Below are 15,274 nucleotides of genomic sequence, written 5' to 3' on the forward strand. Positions count from 1 at the left end.
CCAATCCCAGCCTGGGACCTTAACTTTGTCTTGGAGAAACTCACTCTACCTCCTTTTGAACCAGCTGCTACTGCAGACTTAAAATTTCTTTCTTGGAAAACAGCTTTCCTTTTAGCAAACACTTCAGCTAGAAGGGTATCTGAATTACAGGCGTTTATGGCAGTGGAGCCTTTCATAGTCTTTTATGCGGACAGGGTGTCCCTCAGAACCAATCCATCCTTCATGCCCAAGGTGGTATCCAGTGTGGCTCTTAATCTGTCCATTCATTTGCCAACCTTCTCTCCCAATCCACAGAATAAAGGGGAACAGATACTGCATTCCTTAGATGTGCACAGGCAACTTAGATTCTACTTGGACAGGACTAAACCTCAAAGAAAATCTGAACAACTGCTGGTAGCATTTGATGCAGGGGCAGAGGGGAAGGCTGTTTCAAAGCAAACTATTTCTAAATGGATAAGCCATTGCATTAATTTCTGCTATAAGCACCATGGAAAACCTATCCCCCAGGGGATCAGACCTCACTCCACCAAGGCTGCATCTACCTCTACAGCCTTTCTCAGATGTGTCCCTACCAGGGACATCCTAGAAGCTGCTACCTGGAATTCTGTACATATTTTCACCAAGCATTATCATTTGCCAATTTTCTCTAAATCCAGAGCTGGCTTTGCCACTGCAGTCTTGCAGGGTCTTATAGCTGGCCCTAATGCTATTTAAACTCCTCCTCCCAAACATAGCTTTGGGAATCTACCCAAATGTAATGATTGCAACAGTGAAACACGAAGAACATAGTACAGTTGTGTACACTTACCATAAATGTAGATGTTCGAGTGTATTCACTGTTGCAGTCCTGGTTACCCTCCCTCCAGCCCCCTAACTTCTTTTGGATATGCCTCTACTTTCCTTTACTATGCTTAAAAGCCTTTTTGGTGTATTTGCTTTTTTGTTGGAGGTATATCTTTGTGTTTTTATATTTAATTACTTCCCATTGGGGGGGGGGGCACCTGACATCTGGGGCAAGAAAAAGTGATGTAATGGCGTCGGCTGCATCTTTTATACCCCTGACTACCTGACGTCATGGAAGAAGGGACAGCAGCCGATGCAGGACCCAAGACTTTGTTAATCAGGCCGACTGAGGGCAACCTGCAAGCAGATAACCCAAATGTAATGACTGCAACAGTGAATACACTCGAACATCTACATTTATGGTAAGTGTACACAGCTGTACTTTTTTAACTCTTTATTAAGTGTGTGAGTAAGGGCATGTGTACTAGACTGTTTTTGACTGCACAAATTAGGCTTCTTGGTATCTCATCTGGTCGTATGGAACTGGTGTTTCTGACCTTGCTGAAAGCAGAGGTGAACATTTTGGATGTCATAGGTTAAAAGGTTCATAAGTGTGTACCAGGCTAACGATCTCAAGGGCCTTTTTAAGCCTAGCCATGCTTCCCAAATTGCTGACAAGTTCTGGTACCCTTGATAAGTGCAAGCAGGGGCTTGAGAGGTGAAACATTTACATTCAGGGGCCTGGGAGATGAACCATTTACAGGTTGCCTGTGTCCATTAGAGACATATGTGCTAAACCAGGGATGAATTTCCTGTTCCCCATCCTGTTATCCAAGTTGCACTTGAAGTGGGTTAGGGAAAAACTCTGCTTCACGTGGATGGGGAGCCTATTCCAAAGATGGGTAGTCTCTGAGCTACACACCTGTCTCTTCATGATGTCCTATTTATATCACAGGCAAGATTTAAGTATTTATAATGTGGAAATCTGTTGCTTTTTGTTTTGCAGATAAGCAGGAGGTCCATCAGAGTGGGGTTTGAAAATGTCTTGTATGCCAGGCATAGATCTCTCCTCAGCAGTTTGTAGGAGACAGAATACAGGAAAAGTACCTTCAGACAGTCTGCATAGGACATGTTATTTATGCCCTGTATGCTTTTAATGAGGAACCTCTGTGAACATTCCAATTGTTGGATGAGTCTGGTAAGGTACAGACCAAAGGGGGCATTGTACTCGATAATAGGTCTGATGAATGCCGAATACAGTGGAACAATGACTTCCTTGGACCTAGATGCCATACCTTTGTTTATAAGCTTAGCAACATAGAATAATTTCCTCACTACTGTAAACACGTGATGGTCAAAGGGTAGATTACTGTCTGTGTGTCCCCAAGTCCCTGACTACTGGGTCAACTCTTAGGGGTGTGTTGTCAATATGATAGTTACCACACCTGGATGACTTCCTGAAGGATACTGTTATGCCTTTGTTAACATTTAGTTTTAGTCCGTGGCTCTGACACCAGTTATTTCTGTGTGTCATCCCTTCCTAGAGAACATTTCAGTTATTTCTGTGTGTCATCCCTTCCTAGAGAACATTTGTGGTAGTGGAAGATTCTATGAGTGCTTCTAATGTGTAGTGATCTGCAAATTTAGTCAACCAGAGGACATTGACATTGGCATTGACTTCAGAGATGTAAATGCCAAAAAGGAGTGCTCCCAGGACTGACGCCTGAGGGACTCCACTTGTGACAGGACTCTTTGTAGAGGTGGACTCCCCAGTTCTAACTTCCTGCATCCTGTCATGTGACATACCAAACCCCCAAACCTCTTGAGTTTCTCAAAAATGCCTGAGTAGGGTATTGTGTCAAAAGCATTGCCATGGTCAAGGTAGGCAGTGTGAACCTTTTTGCTCTCATCCATGGTTTTGGAGACCTTCTCAAAGAAATCCATTAGATGGAGTAAGCATGACCTGCCCTTGACCAAACCAAACTGGGTTGGGTTCAGTGTCTGGAGAGTTCCTTTGTCATTATGGATCACTTCCGTGATAATTCTTTTCATGGCTTTGCATACAAGACTAATGAGACTTACGGGTCTGTAGTTTTCAAGGTCTGTAGATGGCCCAGCTTTGTACAGAGGGATGACAGTTGCTTTTCTCCATTTTGAGGCACAAATCCTGCTTGGAGGCTAAAATTAAATAGCAAATCCATTGGGCCTGATAGGTCATGTTTCATGCTATTTAGAATGCATCCTAGGATATTGCCTGGGCCCATTGATGCAGTGTTCCTGGCCTTAGAGCTAGTGATAGTCGGGGGGGGGGTATTAGTTGATTGTATTTCCTAAGGGAAGATTGAGGCGGAGAGAGGACTAAAGTTAGAGCTGAATTTGTCAGCCAGTATGTTTGCTATATCTTCTTGCTCAGTATAGGTGGTTCCATTGATAATGAGCTCCATACACAATTGTGTGTTGCCTTTGAGATTGCAGACATAGCTAAAGATTGCTTTGGTTGTCCTTGGTCTTGGAGGTCAAATTTATCTCAGATTTGGCTTTGGTTCACTATTTGTGCTCTACATTGTTTGTTTAGTTTGATTAGAGTGCTTTTACCCTGCCAGATGCTGCACCTCCTAATTTTTGCCATGATTTTCTTCGTTCTGTTATACAGCCTGTCATTTCTAGTGAGACCATGTTGCAGAGGGTAGATTAGATGAGGGAACGGTTCCCCGTTGTGACTTGACATTTGCTGCAGTTTTGCATGGTAGTGTATTAGTTTTATATTTTGGCTTTGTTGTGTTGTCACCTTTTGTTGTAGAACAATACCTTCTTGTTCTTTCCCTTTCGTTTTTCAGATGTAGCTATAGAAGACCGTACTATTGTCATCCATCTTGATAGCAGATTTTACCTCAAATAAAACTTCTCTTGTTTTGTTTTGGAAAGCTGTTTTAGATAATGGACCTTAACCTTCAACTTTACTGCAATTCGATGATGTAAAGTTTTAGGTGATTTATGTTCTTTTATTTGGGTTTTATCATTTGATTTTATATCTCTTCTATTTAAGTTTATTACAGAATTTCCACTGGATTTATGCCTTGTGGAGATGAATTTGTGAGAGCAGTTGTGTGAAGTGTTGTAGAGGGGGCATGGATGATTAACTTGTAATTTTTAGGGGGTGCCCAGTAAATGGTTCAGATTGAAGGACACAGGGTAATCGTATTTGCTGTTTGGCAAATCCTAAAATTAGTTTGGTTTGGTATGTATGATGACTGTCATGGCATTGTAGTTTGAGCAGAAAGAGGATGGGGGGTGACAGTTACCTTAAGCATATTTGGCAGAACAGCAGCTTTGTGTCAGGATGGCATTCAGTCTGTTGTCAGTGATTTTTTTCATATTTACAAGATTGTTAATGTTTATGACGTCTGACAGTTAGTTTTCCCAGTCAGTGGAGAAAGAAGTTATGTCACTGAGTAGAAAAATCAGTTAAGGGGAAAGTTACAAGTTTATCAAGGAAGCAGTCATATTCTGTAGGTGACATGAAGGCAATGTGAAAACAAGTTACAGAAATGTAGATCTGATATTGTTAATCCTCATTTATTCCTTACGCCTGGGTTATCGGTTCCGACCTTGGAACCAAGCCGGCCATCTTCCAAGCTCGCGACAGCCACAAACCCTCGAGCTAAGTACTTACCCACAATTCCCCTCTCCCTGTTACCTCAGATTTCGTTTGCTGCATCGCCATTTAGTCATGTCAAGCCATTTCTCTTGAGCTAAGTAAAACTTTCTTTGATAATACCTAATCGTAATACAGTTCTTCTCAGTTCAGATCTTGTTAAATAGTTATCTTATCCTATCGCATCTAGCGACTCTATTTTGTTTTTTTCTAGCCCTTCTTTCTTCTTACCGTGAGGTAACTCTCTTTACCATCATTGGTAAAACCTTTCCTTGCTTTACCTTCAAGTATTTCCCGTACCATTGTTGGTACCTTCTTCCTTCCTTTTCCTTTCTTACTCGTTTCTGTCATGACAGAGGAAAAAGGTGGTCTGGGATTTAAAAGATGTGTGGATTGTGGGCATAAATTGCCTATTTCGGATGCACATGCGTTATGTGTGTACTGTTTGGGCGTGCCTCACTTGACTGTTGACCCGCCTTGCGGGATTTGTGCTAACTTTTCTAACAGGACTTTGGTGGAAAGGAAAAATAAACTGCTTTTAAAGGGACTACTTAAATCTTCCTTTTCAGAGGCTATTTCTGGGTTGGAGGCTTCAACCCCTCCTAGTTCCTATAGGAAAAGAGATGAACACAAGAAGGCCAAGTCTCTTCCGTCGTCTCCTGCTGGGGACCACCAGGAACCGAGACCTAAGAAGGCCAAACTTTCTAGTTCGGATTTGACTTCCTTGGCCCTGAGGCCTTTTCAGTGCCTAGATCTTCTGCACCGAAGCCTTCGGCACCATCCGTTACTTCGGCACCGAGTATTGTGTCCTACACCTCATCGGAACCGAGGGGCCCCCCGGTTCAGACTTCTTTACCGGCACCAACTTTTTTTTCGATGCAGACCACACCAGTAGTACAAGCCTTAACAGCTCTGTTGTTCTCGGTGCAGATGCCTATTTTAGCAACATTCAAAGACCTCTTTGTGGGCACAGAGTTTCCTTCATCCTTAGATAGACCTGATTCCCCTTCTACTATGTCCATATGTCCATGAGATCCACTAGAAGCCTCTTGGAACATGATGTGGTGCGTCTTGTGGATCAATTGCTTTCAGCCAGAGGTAGCCAACCCTCCAGGGCCTGTTCTTCCTTCAGAGGTGAACACCCTTTTCCAAAGACGCCTACCTATTCTTCTCCTTCATTGCCTTTGAAGCCCCTTGCTGTAGCACAGACTTCCCTCACTTTGGCTCCTTTCATAGACCTCACTAAGGAGCCGCAGTTGCCTTTGTGGCAGGAGAGACTTGTCACTCCAGTCACTGCTCAGGATGCCAGCTGTGGCGTACGTATTCCTGTTTTTCACAGCCATCCAGGGACTGTGAGTCGGCGGGTTGATTTGCTTGAGGGTGGTGTGACCTCCTCGGGTGGACCAACCTTCCAACTCATGGAGAAGACGCTTGTGTCTGTTGGCGATCCTGTGCTATGAGTACCCCCGTCCTCCTCTGGACCGCAGTTTACACAAGCCACCCCTGGCGGACACCAGGCACAAGGGCCTCAGAACACACTCCCACAGGAGGCCCCTTTTGTGCTGTCATCCCCAGATTCTTCCCCTGAGGAAGTTCATCGTAAGAGTTTGTGTAAGAGGAAGCACGTGGACTCTCCAGAGGAGTCCCTCATGGAAGACACAGACTTTGATGATGGGGAATGGTTCCCTCGGTCACCCTCCGAGGTATCCTTTACAGATATTTTCGAAATACTTAAGCAGAGAGGTGAATGGCGGCCCTCTAACCCGACCATTGAAGAGTCTGTGTTCCTGCAGGCCTTTCTTGCCCAGCCTCCTACCTCCTGGGTTATTCCACCTGCCGACGACCTTGTCCGGCTCATCGTGCAGCATGCATGGAAGGTTCCTTACACCGTTGACGCCATTCCCCACAGACCAGATAAAATCTTGTCCCCTCCAGATAGTGATCCTCACTGGTCTAAATGTCTTCCTGTAGATGCCTTGGTGGTGGTGGCCGCAACATAAAAGGATCTGGCAGAAGAAAGCCAGACTGTCCACCTGCCCAGCAAACAGTCCCGGGCGCTGGACAGATTAAGGAAGCGTACTTTTGCATCGGCGACCTTTGCAGTCAGGTCCCTGAATTATATGGCACATTTTACCAGGCTTCAAAGAGACTTAATTTCTGAGCTCTCTGAAACTTTGACCAGAGCTGTGTCTGATGAGGTCTGGGACAAAGTGGCCTCACAGTTAGCCATCCTTGAATCAATCTCTAACACCTCCATGCATCTGATTTCTCACGCATCAGAAGGAGCAACGGGTGCAGGCATAGTCATGAGACGGCATGCCTGGATGCGCTTGTGTGATTTCGCGGAACCCTTCAAGGCTTCCTTTCTGAACGCTCCCATTGAAATCTCTTCGTTATTTGGACCCAAGGTAAAAGACACACTGGCTAGACGTGAACAGGACAGTAAGACCCTTTCTGCCATGGGTGTCCATTATTCTTCCCCTCAACGGGCTTTCTCCAGAAACCAGAAGAGTGGGAAGATATGGCACAAAACGTCTCAAGGTTCTTTCCGTGACACATGAGCCGAGTTTTCCCCTAGAGGCAGAGGGGGGAAACTCATATGGAAGGCACCCCTTTCGGGGCAGAGGAGATCCATGTAACCAGGGTTCCAGAGATTCTTTCTCTGGACAGTCCTACCAGCGCTCCTGAAGAGTGGCCCAACTGCTTTCCTCTGGAAGCGGTTAGGGGTCATTTCTCTTTGTACCCTTCTCTTCTGCTTGGCTGACTATTACCACCGATTCTTGGGTATGAGAGATAATAACCAGAGGTCATCATATTCCCTTCAATCTTTGTCCCGCCCCCCCCCCCCCCCCCTAAGAAACTTACCAACGTTCCACCCAGTCATAGGGAAGTAGCAGCTTTAGAGATTTCAAAGCTGCTAAGAAAAAGAGTCATCCATATAGTCCCACCAGACCAGATAGGATCCGGATTCTACTCGATTATTTTTTATGCCAAAAAAGACCGGGGACTGAAGACCGATTTTGGATCTCAATGTGCTAAACAAATTCGTAGAGGTACAGAAATTCCAGATGATCATAATACAGTCTATCCTCCCACTCTTGGAGGCAGGTGATTGGATGTGCTCTATAGATCTTCAAGATGCATACTACCACATAAAGATGGACAGACCATCGAGAAGATTTCTTCGCTTCCGTATGGGAGCCAGTCATTACCAGTTCCGAGTAATTCCCTTTGGACTCTCTACAGCACCCAGAGGGTTCACAAAGTGCATGGCAGTTGTCACAGCTCACCTGCGACTGCAAGGATTCCTGGTGTTTCCATACCTAGACAACTGGATCATCACCACCCCCACCAGACATCTTTTGGAAGAAGCCTTGGCATACTCTCTTCACACCACAGAAAGGCTAGGTGTTACCATAAACTGGCAAAAATCCAACCTATCCCCATCCCAATCCGTAGAATTCATTGGGGTCCTGTTGGATACAAAGAACTGCACGGCATCTATTTCAGAGCACAGAATTTTAAGGATAAAACAGCAACTCATACCCATCCTCTCAAGGGAAAGATCCACAGCACATTCTGTCCTCCAGCTGTTGGGTTCCATGGCAGCTTCCATCACTGTTGTCCCCCTTGCAAGATTCCACATGAGGCTTTTACAATGGTTACTACTGACCCAGTGGTACCCTTTTCAGTTTCCTCTATCATCCCAGATTCGGTGACTCAGAGATGTAAACAAGACTTGATTTGGTGAATGTCGCAGAACCCGTCACAATGGTCTTGCTCCTTCACACCCCAACAGCCCAAAGCCACAGTGACCATGGACGCCTCCCTGATGAGGTGGGGGGGGCTTTCTCAGGGAAAGACAGTCCAAGGCACGTGGTAGGAACTAGAAGCCCATCTGCATATAAATGTCCTAGAACTGTGGGTGGTGCTTCTAGCATTGCAAACATTTCATCCCCTCCTTCTGTCAGTGACTATTGCAATACAATCGGACAACATGGCTGTAGTCTGGTACATCAGTAAACAAGGCGGAACCAAATCCTACCCACTTTGTCGAGAGGCCATGAGGATATGGCAATGGGAGATTGCTACCAACCACTTTCTAATACCAATGCACATTCCCGGGAGTTCCAACGTGATAGCAGACAGATTGAGCAGGTGCATTCTGCGACCACACGAGTGATCTCTAAATCCTGTTATAGTGGTGGAGATTTTCAACCACTGGGGTCTCCCTTGCTGCGACCTCTTTGCATCCCCAACCAACTACAAATGCAGCAATTATTTCGCCCTGATTCCCCCTCGAGGACAGTCACCCAGGGACGCTCTAGTCCACTATTGGCCCTCGGGTCTGCTTTATGCCTTTCTCCCTCTTCCAATCATTCCCCAGTTCCTGAAGAAAGGCCATCTGTTGAAGAGCAAGATAATCCTCATAGCGCCATATTGGCCTCGTCAAATTTGGTTCCCCTTCCTATGGTCTCACCTGCTAGATCAACCATGGATTCTCGATCCAACTCCGGACTTGATCTCCCATCTGCAGAACCTGATTCACCCCAACCTGAACAGTCTGAAGCTCACAGCTTTGCTCCTTCACTTCCGGTGATTGCCAGGCAGACTGATCTTTCTTCCACAGTACTTGACATTCTTATTGCATCTCATAAGTCTTCCACCAGAACTACTTATCTCAGCAAGTTGAAAAGATTTACCATTTGGCTGAAGGAAAAACGAATGGTCCCTTTTTCAGCACCAGTGCCGGTAGTACTGGAATACCTGTCCAGTTTATTCCAGTCTGGCCTATCTGCTTCTACCATTCAAGTTCATTTGGCCGCAATATCTAATTTTCACAGTGGTGTCCGTGACTCTTCCCTTATGTCACACAAATTATGCAAAACCTTTCTGAAAGGTGTAAATCATTTGAAACCCCCTTTTATTGAACCTCTCCAGCCATGGGACCTGTCATTAGTCCTGCAAGCTTTGACAACGTCTCCTTTTGAACCAGCTTCTTTGTGCGACCTCAAGTTTCTTTCTTGGAAAACTTTGTTCTTGATCGCCATTACTTCTGCCAGACGCATCTCTGACCTTCAAGCTCTATGCATCAAACGGCCTTACTTGATCTTTCATAAAGATAGAGTGCCATTGAGAACTAATCCTTCCTTTCTGCCAAAAGTGATCTCTGAAATATCCGTTAACCAAACCATTGAATTGCCAGTTTTCTTTCCCAATCATTCTAAGAGAGGAGAGTATTGTCTACATACCCTAGACATTCACAGGCAAATTCATTTCTATCTGGACAAAACTAAGGCTTCTTGCAGATCAGATCAGCTATTCCTGACCTATTCTGGGCCTAGACTTGGATGTGCTGTTTCTAAGGTCACATTGGCTAAATAGTTATAAGACTGTGTAACATTTATTCACAAAACTCACGATATCCCTCTGACTACAGCAGTAAGGGCTCATTCCACTAGATCGGTAGCAACTTCTGCTGCCTTCCATGTTACAGCTTCTTTACCTGACATTTGTGCAGCTGCAACTTGGGCTAGACCTCATACCTTCATCAGATTTTACAAATTGGATTTGGCCTCCAGAGGAAGAGCATCCTTTGGTTCAGTGGTGCTCAGGAATGTCCTTCCATGAGAGCCTCCCAGGAATAAAGGTAGCTGGGGACTCTGTCCCAGGCGTAAGGAATGAACAAGGATTAACAATATCAGATAAAGAAGTTATGTCTTACCGTAACATTTCATCTGTATTGTTGATCCTCGTTCAGTCATTATGACCCACCCTCCTTCCCCCTCCTGAGGCTTATAGTGGATCTCATCATCCAGTTCCGTTAGGTCCTTTGACCAGAGGTAGCCCTTTATTTGACTTGCAAACTCAATCTGAGGTAACGGAGAGGGGAATTGTGGGTAAGAATTTAGCTCAAGTTTGTGGCTGTCGCGAGCTTGGAAGATGGCCGGTTCAGTTCCGAGGTCGGAACCAATAACCCAGGCGTAATGACTGAACGAGGATCAACAGTACAAATGGAACCACACACCATATACTAAGAACCAGTAAGTCAACAAAATGCACTTTCCTGATCCAAGGTACCAAAACAAACCACCACAGTGTCCCAATAAAAACAGGTTTATTGATGCAATGGAATAAGCGCTTTCATCTGTCTATAACCAAAGACCTCCTCAGATTCAAGTAAAAATTCAAATAGCACACCTTATATCCATATTAGTAGTCATCTGACCACTTAATTAAATGTTCCCTTCCCTCATGAATTAGCTCTTTCATTGTGTAACCAAACTTCACAGTTAAAAGTCAAACAGTAAGCAGTTGTTAAATATAAAACAAACATTAACATTTTACAATGCAAACATATAAATACATATCTAAAAATATTTATACAAAAAAAATATAATACCTAAACATTATAGGACTTTAGTTTCAAAATACTCGAATACTCATTTAACCCAGGGGTGTTAAAGGCAGCCAACCGAATTTGCCATTTTAATTCTTGAGCCTCTAAAATATCTTTCCGTGGACCCCCTGTTTTTTTTTTCCACTAATTCTAACCCGGCATATTGAAACTTATGACCGGGATAGTCTTTAACATGCTTTGCTAGGGCATTGCTTTCTTTTAAATGTCTGATGTCAAGCTGATGATCATATACACGCTCCTTAAAGCACCTTTGGGTTTTTCCCACATAGAATCCCAAACATGTACACATGGCCACATATGCTAATCCCTTGGTATTACAGTTGAAATGGGATTTGGGCTTCAAATCTATTTTATTAATACATATACTATCACCTTCCCTAATATTTGCACATTGTGGGCATGAACCACATTTAAATGTGCCGTGATTTTTTCTTCCCATGTCACTAATGGGATTCCATTCAAGGAGGTCTTTAATAGTTCTCCCCCTCCTATATACCATCTTAAGGGTTATCCCAACCTGTTCAAGTATCCCATCAAAGCATGAGAAAATACCCCAACTTTTTCTTAAAATATCTCCAATCCCTTTCTGCTCATTACAAAAAATGGTGACAAAAACACGAGTAACCTTCTGTCTGTTATTGACACCAACTTCCTCTTTCCTCTGCACTATATTCCCTCCAGTCTCAATATCTCTCAAAATGGGCTTAATAACCCCCATATCCCTCTTCTCTTTAACTTCCAAGATAACCTTCTGAATCATGGAAATGGGGTACCCCCGCCTGATAAACATGTCTTTTAATTTTTGACACTCACAATTGAAGTCATACTCTTCAGAAATCATGCGTGCTAGACGTATATATTGTCCTTTTATAATGCCCCTCTTATTGTGTAATAGGTGATAACTGTTGAAGTGTAACATGCTATTTGAATATGTGGGCTTCCTGTAAATGTTACTCACATATCTCTTATTGACCTGATCTTTACTTATTTCAACATCCAAATAGTTAATTTTTTCAACATTAACAGTATGCATGAATTTGAGAAAGGTAGTACTCAATACATTTTTCAATTTCACTATGGGCCCCCTGCCATGCAATAAACACATAATCTAAAAATCTACAATAAGTAGCCCAATACTGCACAAATTCCGACCCCCAAAGAAATCTCCTCTTCCATTTAATCATGACAACATTGGAAAACATGGGGGCACAAGCCGCCCCCATTGCAAACCCACAAGTCTGGTGGTAATATTGATCTTCAAAAAAGACACGATACAAAAAAGACATAGTTACACTTCAAAACAGTTTCCATTAATGTACATAAAACATATACTTCAGTGTTTGAAAATTCACACGAATTGTATAAATAATCCTGGAACCATTCCAACGCAAGTTCATGGGGAATAACATTAAACAAATTGATTACATCAATGGTCAAAAATCTGATGTTCTCCCCATAGGTTAGATTTTGAACCTTACTCAAAGTCCCAGGAATCCTTACACAAATGTTTCTGTGCCTCTACACTTTTCTTTAGTTTTGAATCAATATATTTTCCCAATGGGTGCACTTTAGCCTTAGAGGCATTAACTATGGGTCTGAAGGGGGAGTCAGTCAAATCTTTGTGAATTTTCAGTAATCCGAAAATCCCTGGAACAATAGGCAATTCACAACACAAAAATTTATATGCATCGTGGCTGATAGCCTCCTGGTCAAACATATCTTTCAGTAGGTATTCAATCTGAGCATATGAAATGTTCACCATATTCAAAGAAGATTCTTCATAAATACTCTCATCAAATAACATATTGTTCATACGATTGCTATATTCAACCCTAGACATAATAACAACCTCCCCCCCCGCCCTTATCGGGTTTCATGACCCTTATTGTTTTATCAGCGCATAATTTCTTTAGCAGCTCATACTCAGTTTTGTTCAAATTGTATTCAAAAGTTTTCTTAGAATCATTAACCAATTTCCTAAATTCAAATTCACACAACTTTTCAAATATAATGAGAGGTATTGGTAAAGGGGGGTTAAAGGTACCACTATGAATCAAATCATGTGTATAACCATTTTCAGAGCCCCCTTTAAAGTACAAACATAAATTCAAGTTCCTGACTTACAATTTTAAATCAGTCACAATATTGTCAATTTTAATTTTGTTGGTAGGCACAAAATTGAACCCCTTATTGAGTAGATTGCAATATTCTGTATCAAACATAAAGTCCATATAATTGTATAAATTAAAGTCACCTTGTTCGTTGGTAACTATTTTTGGTCTGGTAACATTCTCCCTAGTATCAAAACTCAAGTCCTCTGTTATGACAACCACATTTTGATCTATCTCCTCCATCTGCATCAGTAATTCGATCCTCTCCAAGCCTGTTGTTGCCCACCACAATTCCTCAGGTGTTCTGAGCATCTCAGGGGTGCTTGCCCTGAAGGGATGGAATGCTCATTCCCTTTGCATTGATGGTTAGTCGCCATTACCAGGTACGCCATTTCTCGATTCTCCGTTGCCAAAGTGAGGTAGTGGATAGGCATGCCCACTCTCGTAATCCGCCCTATCACGAGAGATTTATTTTGGACTTCCTAGTCCTGACGTCATTAGAAATTCTGTTAGCCTTGTCTATAATGTTTTTAAACTTATCTCCACAATGTGGAAAAAGTAAATCCTCTTTAATCTTTTTTTCCAAAATGACCAGTTCTGGCAATAACGTATCAAGCACTGTGCCGTCATGCCCACAATGTACACACATTAGGGAAGGTGATAGTATATGTATTAATAAAATAGATTTGAAGCCCAAATCCCATTTCAACTGTAATACCAAGGGATTAGTATATGTGGCCATGTGTACATGTTGTTCGGGATTCTATGTGGGAAAAACCCAAAGATGATTTAAGGAGTGTGTATATGAGCATCATCTTGACATCAGACATTTAAAAGAAAGCAATGCCCTAGCAAAGCATGTTGAAGACTATCCCAGTCACAAGTTTCAATATGCCGGGTTAGAATTAGTAGAAAAAAAACCCAGGGGGAGTCCATGGAAAGATATTTTAGAGGCTAAAGAATTAAAATGGCAAATTAGGTTGGCTGCCTTTGACACCTCTGGGTTAAATGAGTATTCAAGTATTTCTTGTATTTTGAAACTAAAGTCCTATAATGTGTAGGTATTATATTTTTTTGTATAAATATTTTTTAGATATGTATTTATATGTTTGCATTGTAAAAAGTTAATGTTTTTTTATATTTAACAACAGCTTACTGTTTGACTTTTAACTGTGAAGTTTGGTTACACAATGAAAGAGTTAATTCACGAGGGAGGGGAACATTTAATTAAGTGGCCAGATGACTACTAATATGGATATAAGGTGTGCTGTTTGAATTTTTACTTGAATCTGAGGAAGTCTTTGGTTATAGACAGATGAAAGCTCTTATTCCATTGCATCAATAAACCTGTTTTTATGGGGACACCGTTGTGGTTTCTTTTCGTACCTTGGATCAGGAAAATAGAGCTGGAATGTTATGGTAAGACATAACTTTTTTTGCTGTTTGTTGTAACCTGTAATGTATTGTTTCGGAGGCAATTTCCCATTCATTTATTTGTTTGCTAATGTTATAGAAGGCTGCTTTTTCATATCTGTGCTTTTCCTTTCAGATTGCCTGCTTGGTGCCCACCCAGCAACTGGAGCTGTACCAGAGACTGAAGTTTGAAAAAGGTAAGATGTCAGTGTTTATTATTTATATTTTTTATGCTGTTACATTATTTCTTGAAACATTCTGTAGAATTAACTTTTTGGTAACTGTACTTTTGAATTGCTTGAAGAATGAGGAAATATGGAAAACAAAGAATTTTTGCAAAATGTGTTGTAGCATAGTACATATAGTTTATCCACTGGTGTTTGACATGGGTTTTAAAGCTTTTGAGGCAATGAGATTGTCATAGCAACCACGTAAGCTCTCAGAAAAACAAATTTTTGCTTTCTGATTTGGTTTTGTGACCTTACCTATTAGACATCTATTAGTGTGATTTCTAAGTCATAATTGTCACTGGAGAAATTGTATATAAAATGGTAGACATTACCCTTATGCAAGGCATATGGTACAAAATATATTTTAATGTGGTGTATCTACAGTGCTGATATTTGTGTAGGTTTCTGAATAGATAGGATTAAACAGATTTTTTTTTCAGTATGCTCTCAACAGCACCAAATCCTGTAGTTACAGAAGACTGTCTCAACTACCCGATAACATAGTAGATGGGACTCCCAAACAACATTTCTGAAAGTTGTTTAGGGCAATGAAATGTGCAGATAGGAACAAGGAATTTAAATTGCTGAAGTTCTGTAAGGTACTGAAGCTGCTGTTCTCTGGTAAAATTCTGTACATTGCTAGTAGTTCTGAAAAATATAG

General features: G+C 42.1%; 1 protein-coding gene across 5 annotated transcripts in view; it reads left to right on the forward strand.

Moving 5' to 3' along the window:
* RNF144B (ring finger protein 144B) overlaps positions 1 to 15,274 on the forward strand; it is a 1,090,613-nt gene that overhangs the window by 755,779 nt on the left and 319,560 nt on the right. For all 5 annotated transcript variants that reach the window (XM_044065983.1, XM_044065981.1, XM_044065980.1 and 2 more), the window contains one exon: positions 14,520 to 14,580. In XM_044065983.1, the coding sequence (XP_043921918.1) occupies positions 14,520 to 14,580 (61 nt within the window). The remainder of the gene's footprint in view (positions 1 to 14,519; positions 14,581 to 15,274) is intronic.

Source organism: Protopterus annectens, chromosome 3.part0, assembly GCF_019279795.1.
Source record: "Protopterus annectens isolate FY-2018-M chromosome 3.part0, PAN1.0, whole genome shotgun sequence".
Lineage (NCBI taxonomy): Eukaryota > Metazoa > Chordata > Ceratodontiformes > Protopteridae > Protopterus > Protopterus annectens.